General features: G+C 42.9%; 1 protein-coding gene across 1 annotated transcript in view; it reads right to left on the bottom strand.

Annotated features, from left to right (window-relative positions):
• The window catches only part of PREX1 (phosphatidylinositol-3,4,5-trisphosphate dependent Rac exchange factor 1), a 277523-nt gene extending 270337 nt beyond the window's left edge, over nt 1–7186 (bottom strand). Inside the window, exon 1 of the mRNA XM_019539798.1 lies at nt 7085–7186. Coding sequence (XP_019395343.1) covers nt 7085–7186 — 102 coding nt within the window. The remainder of the gene's footprint in view (nt 1–7084) is intronic.
• Between the last annotated feature and the right edge of the window lie 5279 nt (nt 7187–12465).

Below are 12465 nucleotides of genomic sequence, written 5' to 3'. Positions count from 1 at the left end.
CAAACCTTTTCTGTCCCAAGGCCAGGACCATTAAAAATTGCAATTTACTCTTATCTGCATGAGAATGCTAAGGAGTATATGCTTTACTGTAACAAAGAGATAGTAAATTTGCAAAACAAAGAGAGAGTGATACCTTAATACAAAGAGCCCTTAGTAGCTTCTCCTGCAACCTCCCCCTCCCACCAGGGAGAGCTGGCAGCTGTGCTGTTCTAACAACACTATTGATAATGTATTTTCAATAATATTTCTAACACTACCAACTATGAAACCTGTAAGGATACCATCTGCAAGGCATGGGTCATGGTGTAGGAAGATACGGAGCCATGCAATTGGCCCATAAGGCCAGGACCACAATCCGGGTGGTTATTATAATAAGACCAGGGCAGCCTCCCACACTCTGTATTTTAACTAACATCAAGGTGTGATGGGCAAGAGCTAAGCAGACTGCCCATACAGCAGGGTATTTAAAAAAAAATGTTTGAGTACTCTGTGACAGTCTTAATGAAAAGAATCTGAAGAAACTCTTCCAAGCCTGGTGACTGGATAATATTTCTCGTGCTGGGAAGGAGCACAGAAGATGCCTGAGAAAGCTCTAGGAAAGCACTGAAATAGCTTTTGTCAGGGATGAAAGACTGCTAGGGCAGAACGAACAGCTGAATAGGTCTGTAACAAAGGCTTCTCCTGGGGTAGCCATGATGCTCCCTGGTGGCTACTCAGCCTCTGTTCTACCCTGTTCTCAAGGCTACCTCCCCATCTCCTTGCCTGCCACATCTTGGTATAAATACATGTTTAGAAATGGGAGGCTGCCCCAGGGATCCCTGAATAAGATCTCATCCACTCATGAACTACGATCTAACTGCTCATCACCTTAAGGGCTAACTTTCTGACCTCCTCAATCTTTTTCTAGCCACGCCCAAGCCTTACAGATGTTATCAGTCAATTAAATCACGCCCTACTTCCAGGCCCAGTTAATTCAATGGGGTCTCTAGCCCTGTCTCTGCCCCTCTCTGGGGCAGTGTTCTTCAGGCAAGCCCACAATATTCTACTTGCCTGCCCTACTCCAGGGCTCCAGTGTATCCTGGTGTAAGTCAGGAACACCTCTGCAGCCTTCCTACTCTACATATCTTCCTTCCATGGCCTCCAGGCCAGACTGCCTGGCCCAGCTCAGGCCCTGGGCTTATATAGGGACCCCTTCCAGTTAGGTGCCCTCCCTTGAGTCCACTTGAGCCCTGTTTGAAGCCTTTCTCCTCTTCAAGTAACAGGAGCACTAAGCCCCCTGTTACAAAATCCCTGAGGAGAGGACTGTATGGGTAGGCTCTTGGCTCCCCACTGGAGTTGACTTCAACAAACTAAAGTGAGGTTACAAGGTGTTAAACTGCACTCACAGTAGGAGAAAGATGAGCATTAGGTCAGCGTTATCTAACACCCAGCAAGCCAGCCTAACCTCAGCTCCCTTGCCTAATGTAGGCAAAGCCAGAGTAGAGATGTTTTGTCTCTTCAGAATGACTTGTGTGAAACTCCCAGACAAAGTTTTAAAACCATATGGGTTGCAGCAATACAAGATGCCATGCTCACAAAAAGAACGTGGGGTTAAAGAAGGAGAAGTGGTCTTGTATTTTGCAAACACTCAGGTAGATAGGTTCCTTTGTGGTGGCAGAAGAAAATGTGCAATATCTTACATTTCTAGGGAATGTTCCCTTTCTGGTCCACCTTCTTCCTCTTCTTTTGATGCTCTTCTAACGACTCTCCATAAGACCCAGTATACATCCTGCTTCCTACCTGACTCTCAGCTGTCACATTTCTCGCATTTCTTTGACAGGTCCTGTTTATTAAGTCCAGACAGGTCTCCACATATCCCCACTCCCCTATACAGGTGTATGCCTCTTTGTTTCCAGAGAGGGATGAGTTCATCATATGTTTTCCTCATCACTGCTTTGGATAAACAGGTTAGATGCCTATGCACCCTTTGCATTTTGCCCCTTATTCTCGTTTACATTTAGGCTCCTTCTATACTGTTCTGGGTCTAAAGGGGCCCCTTAAAGTGAGTATCACAGTTCAAAGAGGTCTTAATGTAAATGGGAAGCAGACTCTCTAAATAAGTATTCTGTACTCTGTTCTTTTGTCTACCCTGATAAGCATACTTTATCTTCCTCATGTGTTCAGTGAAGTACTAGTTGCCTTAAAAGAGACTGGTTTCACTTGCCTCATAACTTCTTCTTAACTGCATTTCTGCTCAAGAGCACAGATTCATTTTAGACAGCTTATATGCAGCCTTTCACAATCCCAACAAGAAAAGACATCTGATCCTGTCTTGTGGTTAACTTACACTGGCCACATCCTGCTTTCAGGAGAACACTCACCCCGAAGAGTAGTCTTGCCAACATGTAGGATGTAAACCCCATAACTCCTGCATCTTCTGTAATGGATCAAGTCTTGAGCCCAAACAGAAACAACTGTTTGACTAGAGCACTCCCTGTGTCAGTGCTTGACTCTAGACCACAGGTAACCTTGATCTTTAATTTATTGTTTTTCCAACCCATGGACTGTGTATTTCAGCCCATCTGCCTGACTGACACAGGGCCCATCTTCCTTTCTTTTTTTTCAACTTAGGATTTTTCAAGTAGAGAAAATGAAGCTTGAATTCCATTAACTATTTTCTAACTTTGTTCTAAATGTAGTCAGTCAGAAGAAATTTAAAATTGTCACTTACAGGTTTTGGTTTGCTGGAGTTTTGGGGGTTTTGGGGGGGGTGTCATTTGGGTTTACACTGAATTTTTTGTCCCACATAACACAGCAAATTAAATTAGATGGGGCTCAGTCAGTGAGATACGCTGTAGAGAGGATTTGACAACCTTTGCTATAGTACAAATAGAGTGGAAGTGGGAGGAGAAGCAGCTGAGTCATCACAAGCACTGAAAGCTTCCCAATTAATTCCCTCCTAGGTACCCAAAAACCAGTCTCTAGTCCTTGCTTTTTGGGGCAGGTTATTGAAAAGTGTAATCAAATGTCATTACACTGTACTATTTTAGCCACCTAAACTATCCTTTCTCCCCTTGGGGGCTCCAGAGAAAGCTGTTCACTCAGCTGCAGTGCAGTTGCACTTCAAAGAGTCAAGACCTACAAAAAGGTCTATAATACTACAAGGTATTTCTACAAGTTCACATTGTATTTTGAAAATGCTTTGTGCATTTTACTAGCCCAGCATGCAAAATATTAAACCTTTTCAAAGCATTCCTTTAGATCTGTAGAAACACACTTCGGTTTATGTAATGATAGAGCACAGGCCTGGAATGAGCACTTTTAGGTAGGGGTGCACCAATAAAGATTTTTTTGGCTGATACCGACAGCCGATTATTAACCAGCCATATCAGCCAATACCAACCTGATTGCTGATATGCAGCCTGGCAGCTTGGAGAGCAGTGTCCAGCTGGTAAGTCTGTGGGGGAGGAAGGGACATGGTGGGAAATACTGATGCCCCCACATTGAGGGAGGGAGTGGGGCTGGGGCAGGTGCTGTCCAGCTGGGGTGGGGTAGAGCAAGGGATGGAGCATGGGGTAGGCTGCCCACTGCAGGAGGGAGCCAACTAGGAAGAAGCTGGAACAGCCCCTGGCCCCAGCCCACAGTGGAAAGCTAGCCTTTGCCCTGCACACTAATCCAGGGGGCACATGCCCCCCATGCCTCCCCCGGGGGTGCATGCAGCGCACCCTCCCCCTCCCCCCCAAGATGAGCTGCCCATGACTCCGTACTGCACCCTGCCCTGCTTTGGCTGGGCAGCCCCTGCCCCAGGCCAGCCCAACCCCATCCCTCACTGTGGAAGGGAGCCCTGATCTGCCCCCCCACACACACCCTTCGCCCTCCACAGACTTTCTGGCAGAAGCCTGCTCTCTAAGCTACTGGGTTGTATTCCTGTCCTTGTGTACTCATGCACGAGCATTTATTGGTGACATTATTGGCCACATCAGCCAAAAACAGCCAATTGCCAATAATGTCAATTTTCCTTTTATCGGTGCCAATACAAAATGGACCGATATATTGGTGCACCTCTACTTTTAGGTTGTGTTTCTCTTTCTATTGGTGCCTGTCTTGATAACCTGGGTGCTTGAAGCTTTGTTTTCTTCATAGGCAATATGAATGTTAGGAACCAAATTTAGCTCTGTTTTAATTCTCTTAACTTCAAAGGCAGAAATGGAAAGTAGCCCTTTAATACTGGCCTTCTCTATAGTACAGTTGTGGAATTTAACTTGCCCCTGGACCCTTGAATGAAACTTGCTAGACATTATTGTTGAAGCTACAGAACAGAGCCGGCTGCATTCTGAGATTGCCTTTCTGCAAGCTTCAGGTTTTGTAAACGAAGCATCAAACCCCCTCCCTAAATTACTGCAAAGACTGGTAGAAATGTTTCTATTAAATTAAAATGCAAAGTGTATTTCAAAAAGAAATTATAAGTTTACACCCTTCTTCAGTGTTTCTAACCCAAATTTTGCAGGAGTGGTAATAATGAGATGCTTAACGTCAGGCTGACTATAAACAACAGTGAAATGAACTCATCTCTCTTTAGTGCCTGAACTGATTAAAAATACCAAAAGTGAATGGCACAAACAGAGAAAAGTAGATTAGAGATCAGGTTTTCAGAAAATTAGACATGAAATTGTAAATAAGGCTGCATGTCCAATTGCTGTGCATGCCCTCAGACTGTGTGGCCAGGTGCAGACATGGTGGGGTTGTTGGATGTAGCCATGTTGGTCTAAGGACATAGGCAGACAAGGTTCTTTGGTTAGATCTTTTATTAGACCAACTAAATATTATTTACACATCTACCCAAAGAACCCTCTTTGCCAGGTTAAGACATGTATCCCTGAAACATGCAAGATATCTCAGCTACTTTGAAATGAAAACTTTCTATAAAAAAGAAGCAAAAGTCCAACTTCCAGAGACCTGGAGAATTCCACCCCTACTCCAGCCTTTGTTTGATCTGCATTTGCATACCAGGAAAACAACCTCTACACAAGAGAACTGCCTCATCCAGGAGACACATTCATCAACCCTCTCCCCTGTGCAACAGAAATTCATTTTACCAAGAAGGAAGAAAATTTCAACACCCAGCTTGCCATAAGACACCGTGCAGGTAAGCAGACTGCTCCAATTTTATCTGAGCCTAATTTGCATAAAAGTAACTTTTCCACCCAGGGGAACCTATAACATCTTTCTATTCTCCTGTACAATATGAAGTTTCATTCCTACCTGGGAGAAATGTTACAATCTGTGCATTCTCCTTTGCCTGAGGAAGGGAGCGTGAGCCTGAAAGCTGGCAAATAAAGACTTTTGTTTTTTTACAACTATTTAGTTGATCTAATAAAAGATATCGCCTCTATGAAGAGTTCTGAATACAGGTGCAGACATTACACTTTTTCCAGTTTAAGTGGTTAGAAACTGGTCTACAGAAGTTTGGTGCAGACAGACCAGTTTAAAAATGATGGAACCCAATGTAAGATAGACCTGGACAGATGTAATATCAGATACAATCAGTTTAGGTTAGACAGGTTTATCAAACTTCTGTCCCAGATACCCTCCCAACTCAAGTTAGGTCACAGTCCTGACAGCGCAAGAATCTTTGTGGTTCCCCCCATTAACCCTACTTCATGGGCCGGGTTGGCTACCCTCAGCTTGTGCTCTTTTGCTTTGGCCGAGCACCAGGCAGGCCTGACCCCCAGGCTGTCACAGAGCTGAGGCAGAAAAGCCTCTGCTCCCAAACCCTGAATCCTGCCTGTGCCTATCAGCTGGGCAGAGCAAGGAGTGGGAACAAAGGTCCCTACCCCAGCCCCCCACAGCCAGCATGGGGGAGATGCTACATGGCGGGGACTTCCCCCCTTCCCTGACACTTGGCCAAGCTGGCCAGCCTGGCTTCGCTCCTCCACTCCGCTCCCCCACTAGCTGTCAGCAGCAGGGGGGAAAGCGAGAGCCCCATCCTGCCCCCTGCAACAAGTACAGGTTGGGGTGGGCAAGCAGTAGGGGCTCTGCTCCTCCCCTCCCCTTGCACGACTGCCTGACAGCTACAAGCAGGAGCTGAGGCTCAGAGCTGCACAGTTGTCCACTGTGGTGGGAACTGGGAGTGAGGAAGAGGAAGGGAGCCCCCTCACTATGCAGGGCCCCCCCCAGTTTGCTGGTTCATGTCTGGGCCCATGTGGCAGAGGCTCTGATCCACGTCCCCCCCACCCGGCTTTTCGGCATGGCGGACAGCCATACGGCTTTGAGCCATGGCTCCTGTCTGCAGCTATCAGGCATTTGGGTGGAGGGTGGTGGGAATGGAGCCCTGCCTTCCGGCTTGTGCCAGTGCAGGCATCTGCCTGTCTCCCGTCCCCCCCGTAAAGGGCGAACAAATGTTCCGTTCACTCCTGATCCAATCTATGCATCTTAGAGAAACCTGTGTAGATTGGATCAATTCTGCCTTGGGCTTTTTGAATGTCTGTACTTAACCTGTATGTGCATGCCAGTAAAGCAACTATGACAGTGGTTCTGAACTTTTTTAGACTCAAGGCACCCTCAGAAAATGCAAGGTCTTAGTTTTCACTTGTGTTTTGACTACAGAAAAACAATTAAGCAGTCCTTCTGTTGCAAAGAACTCAGAAACATTTTTTGCCAAAAGAACGCTTTTGACGCTATATGGATTCCTATTTGAAATCTCAGGTTTTATCTTGTGAATCGAGTGTAGGTGTTCACACATATAACTGTACTCATATTGTGTGGCGCCCTGCAGCACCCTTAAAAGAATCTTGTAGCATCCTGCACTGTGTGAGAATCACTGTCCTATACTGTTCAACCACTTAGCTCCATAACTAAGGGGAAATAATAAGGGGAAAAAATCCCTCATGGTTTTCCTGACCCCCTTACTATTGTGTCCAAGTGACCTACTTCTGTGTCCGTTCTGAGACCTTTCTAGCTGTTTCTCCTCAATATTGTACAATGCTCTGTTCAGTGCTGCTATTTCCACCCAAGTCCTACTGCATAGTTTGGGTCAGTAACAAAAAAAGTTCCTTTTTCTTCTGCTGCTCCTGCAGTTGCCTGGAAAAGTGTTCTGAATTCTTACCTTCAACATTGTCACCCAGACTGCTTTGGTTCTGTAGAACATAATGGAGATGAATGCCTGGAAAACATAATCCTTCTCAACCACAAAGAAACGTTTTCTCATTTTCACTACAGAGGTCACGAAAATAAGAACCATGGAAATGTAACGGCCCTATCTGCTCTGGGCACCTTGGGGAAACAGTTCTGCAGGAAAAGAGGAAGCTAAAAACAGAGCCTTCCTCAAATCCAGAAGTCAGCTCCTGTGCCTGCAATAGCTTACATTTCTGTAAACTCTGCTAGTTTCCAGTTATTCTAACAAACATAGCATTATGGTTTTCAGTTGTTTCCTTTGGCTGTGTGCAAAGTGTATTTGAAAGGCAGCAGAGGGAGCAGTGTGAACTGAACATCTTTAACTGGCACTTCATGACCTTCACTGGCTGGGGGCCTATATTTTGCAACTCTGTAAGGCGGTTGGGCTACCATGAAAACGATATGCAGAAAAAAGCATTGTTGTAAAATTTACACAAAAATCTTTGGTTTGCATTCGGGAGGTAATTCCACATTAATTCCACACTGCAGGCCTTTTCCTTCAACAATGTAACTGCTAAAGAAAAAACACAACATACAAACTCCTGTTGTCAGAAATACGTGTGCAGCAGTGTATCCAGCTATATAGCTCCAGTGTAGCTAAGACATCCAGCTGTTCATAAGTACCTGCATTTAACATCATTGCACATGCACTTTAAAAAAAGACTAGGCATACAAATGGGCATTTGAGACAGAAAATATTCTCTTGTGTTTTGGGAAATAACAGAACAGAGAATGTTAAAGCAAAATGTAGCATCAGATTTTATTCTAGAACATATGAGATAATTAATAAGTTAAGATTTTGTACAAAAACACCCAACAAACAAACAAAATCTAGGTTATTTAATATTGTCATGTGAAGCATTTTCTGAGCTATCTAATAAAATCAGTAACTACAGAAGCTCACATTATCAGCTTCCTTATATATGCAGGATTGAGAATTTTCACAGAAAGCATGAATTGCTAATACAGTTATTATGAAGTGTCAAATTTATCCCTGGTGTTAAACAATAAAATCAATGGAGTTACCCAGGAAATGAATATGGCCCTATATTTCCAATTCAAATTATAACAACAGTGAAGCTGTTCCCTATAGGGAAACCTGAAAATTGAACTAAGTAAAGAAGCAAAAAAAAATCCCACGTTGTAGCATGACTTCCAGCAGAATAAATCCAAACTGAGGCTCCAATCCTGCTATGAACACACTGTCTGAAATATTTTTATAGTGCCTGCATTGTAATTTAGACTCATTCAACATTGTTTACCTCTGTTATTCTAGTGCTCTCATCACAATAATATCTAGCTACCGAAGTCTTTGTGTTTGTTACCAATGGTTGTGAACCTCTAGAATGAGTAATCCTGCGATATCATGAGTGCCAGAAAATCTATTCTTGCACTGAGCTAATGGACCCTTTGTAGATCACATTTTTATATAGGTTAACATTTTTTGATTGACCCTTTTTGTATAATACTAGGTATGATTTGTGTGTGTTTCTTTTCTGCAGTCTATTCTTTTATGAACGCCTCACACAGCTTGATTAGTAAAGGATTTTAATACCTGTTCTATGTTCATGTTTCCACCTTTAACCTATAAAAATGATTATATGACGCTTGGCAGTATAGCATGCTAGCATGGTGCCAAGGTTGATGGACAAAAGGCTGTTAGTCTTGTCAAAGCATGCTGAGTCTGAGTCACTCTGATTGTCATCAGCTTGAAACTTTTCCTATACACTGTTCTAAGGTCTCAGAACAGGTGTTTTGCCCCCTACTATGTGATCTATAACTTGAATATTTAAAACTAGAGTGAGAATCCACTTGCTAATAAAGGATTGTTTTCTTTGAGAAATTTCCTTCTTCCTATTCTCAATCAGGGAAGTAAGGTCTGTATATATAATTTTCTCCATGTGTTCCATCACCTCCCTTCCTCTTCACCATTATATGTACTGTAACATCTGTTCATTTCCCTTACATCCAGCTGGCCTTCTCTCTGGATCTGTATAACTCCTCTCCATAGAAGAGAATAGCTTGTGTTGTCTGTGTGCCAAAGTTAAGTCTTTCATCCAAAGGTCTCTGAGCATTTTATGAGCATTATTAATAAATGAAGCCTCACAACTCCCTCTCTTTAAAGGAACTAAATATCATTATTTTCTCAAAGCAGATAGCAGCAGGTGCCCAGCCAAGAACACGGGGTGTACTGCAAAATATTTTGAAGGAGATTCTGATAGAGAACAGTACCTAGATGGCCTGGGACAATACTTTTTAGGGACATGGGGTAGGATTTTATTCTTTGTGAGATTAACAGATACCAGTACATGAGCAACTGAAAAAACTGGAGGAGATTGCAGCAAGGAAGATTTAGGTTGGAGACTAGGAAAATGTAGCTGCATGAGTAGTGAAGCACTGGAGTTGGCTTTCTTACAACAGGGATTTGGAGGTTTTCAAGCACAGGTTAGACCAGTGATTCTCAGTCAGGGTGTTGCAGCACTTTGGGGTGCCTTGAGATCTTTTCAAGGGTTCTGTGATGTGCCACACCATGTTATCACTGTTAGGTGTGCAAACATGATTCACAAAATGAACACAGAATTTTCAAATAGGAATCCAGGGTGTGAAAAACATTCTGACTTGTGACCTTTCTGAGTTCCTTGCAACAGAAGAATTGCTGTATTATTTCTCTGTAGCCAATAAAGTGAAAATGAAGAGACGGCATATTCTGAAGGGTGCCTTGAGTCAAATGAGGTTGTGGCTTGAGTCTAAAAAAGTTGAGAAACAACTGGTTATACAAATATCTGAAAGGGTTAGTTTTAGTGTACTTGATTCTGCTCAGCACAGGGATGAACTTGATCTCTTGAAGTTCTGTCTTGCTGATGTTTCCGTGATGCTCCAATTTCTAGCAATTAATTTTCAACTCATTTTAGTTCTTTAATGAAAAGGAAACTTCTGACCATCTACCCTGCAACTACTCCAGCAAACATTCCCTTGCCGGACTTCAACTGTTCTGCATAGTTTTGCCATTTATTACACTGCACATTTCCTATCAGCAAGGAGCTAAACCTAGTGTTAGCTGCAAGAGAATGGTTATAACTAGCAGGTTTTCTCTGAAGTCACACCCTCTGAGACTGTGACCTCATTACTAATCACACTTATGTCACACCCATTCCTGGACTGGAGATCGCTAAGGAAAACTTGGTCTTAAGATGTCAGCAAGCCTTAAAACAGTTTCTGAAAGATGCATTTTCCACTTCTTACCCTTCACTAATAGCACTCACCAGTCCCCTTCCTATTTGAGTTATCTTTTAAACATTAATTGAGTCCGGAGTCCAGAATGAGCAAATCCGTAGTAATGTGTCGGCCATGGGGTTGGTCACGGAGCACCTCTTTACTTTCCTCAAAGTCAATATTAAATCAAGGCCATAGGAAGTATCTTTTGGATATGAGTTCTGCTAACCAAAGGTCCATTTATGCCATTTGGAAGGCTTTGTGTAAGCCCTATTGACCTAGATATATTGGGTCATGTAACAATCTAGATAACCTAACAGACCACAGTAATTTCAGCTGGATAATATATGCTTCACTTTTCTGTCTGAGCCCATTGTGTAATGTTGCTGACACAAATGAGGCCATGCATTTCCATGGTGGTTTTAAGTGGCAATCCAAGCACGGGGCAAGGATGATCTAAGTATGCAGTAAAAGTTTTTCATAGATTCTTTTAAAGAGTCTAGAAATTAATTTTGGCTATGATGAGCTTCTATTGCTGAAGTGTAAAGATCAAGAGATGAAAGTTCATGGGTTGGCAAAAGGGATTTGGTTTCTGGGATTTTGTATTCTGTTCTTAGTAACCCTGCCTTATTGTGTGACCTGGGCCAAATCTCTTGAATTTACACTTTTAGAGTTTCCTTTTCTATAAAATGAGACTGATGCTGTAACAGTTCATTTTAAAAAACACATTGAAATTTTTAGATTAAAAGGCTTCAGAATGGAATGTTAAGTAAGACCTTAATTCAGCTTTCTTTTCTGTGCCCAGAATTGTGTTTGTACAAATAGGCAATGCAATAAATTGTATGGTACACACTAGACAGACAGGGTTCTTTGGGTGAATCTGAACAACCTTGTCTACCTACGTCCTTAGACCAACATGACTACAACCTACATCCATAGTACACACTATTTACATGTGTCACTTTGGGACTGAAAAAAGACTGTGCACTCACCCAAACTTAATGTAAGCAGGCTCATTAAGTAGAAAATAGCCTATCTTTCTGTCAGTGCTGGGGTACTAGCAGTCCTGCAAGTGACCACTCCTGTCATTTTCAAGGCTTTTAATAGACAGTTTTGTGTCTGATAGTCAAAAATTAGCCAGTGCTTGCCAGTGAGCTTGCCAGTGTCAGGGCTGCTATCTCCCCTCATTTGCAAGCTTTCTAATAGTAGCTCTGAAACTGCCCAGTTCCTATCATTTCAAGGTTTCTGATAGTAACCCTTTGACAGTGCTCATATCTGGCACTGAATGTTTTCATGTAGGGAAACAGAGAGCATTGTAAAATGCTGCTGAAAGATGCTACGTGTCTAAGCAGTTTCTATGTGCCTCACTGCTATAGAGATCATTGAAACAAAATGAAAATTGTAGACAATATGTACATAGTGTTGATTAAAAATTAATTTTGATTTAGTTGATTAAAAATCAATTTTATTTAATTTTAAATAGACCCTGTTTTGATTTCTTTGATTATCCTATTTTTTCCTCCCATTTCTCTTTTTCCTAATGGAAAGAAGAAAGCTAAGGAGAGAGAAAAGAGGCGGGGAAACGGGGAAAAAAATTTATTTGACTAGGAATGGATCAGAATGACTCATTTTGATGAATTAAAAAACTGTGGAAGAAAAAATCAAAAACATTTTTTTTTTTAAAAGTACCGAGGCATTTTGTAATAAGCCTCTATCACGTGGCAATGTTGTCCGGCAGTGAGCGTGTTACCAATCTAACGTACCTAATGGCAATGCACCCAAAGGACACGTTCACGGGACTAAGCCAAGAGACTGTGCTGCCTCTGTGCCTTTGAAACTGGGGTTCACCCCATCACGCTCCTGACATGTAACGGCCACGTGAGGGGGCTGCCGTGAAGCAGGCATGCTGGGTTTTGGTGTAGGCACATCCACGCTGTTGCCAGGGGTCAGCACCAAGACGGGACCTCCTGACTGGGCCGAAGCCTTGGGGCAACAGGACCAGGCCATTTAGAAGAGTGCGAGTGTGTGCGTGTATAGATGTGCTTATGTGTGTGTATGCATGTGTACGTGTGCCTGTGTGTATGTGTACATGTGTAGGGG

Source organism: Crocodylus porosus, unplaced genomic scaffold, assembly GCF_001723895.1.
Source record: "Crocodylus porosus isolate Cpor-Errol unplaced genomic scaffold, CroPor_comp1, whole genome shotgun sequence".
Lineage (NCBI taxonomy): Eukaryota > Metazoa > Chordata > Crocodylia > Crocodylidae > Crocodylus > Crocodylus porosus.
This window is presented reverse-complemented; position numbering and strand designations above follow the sequence as displayed.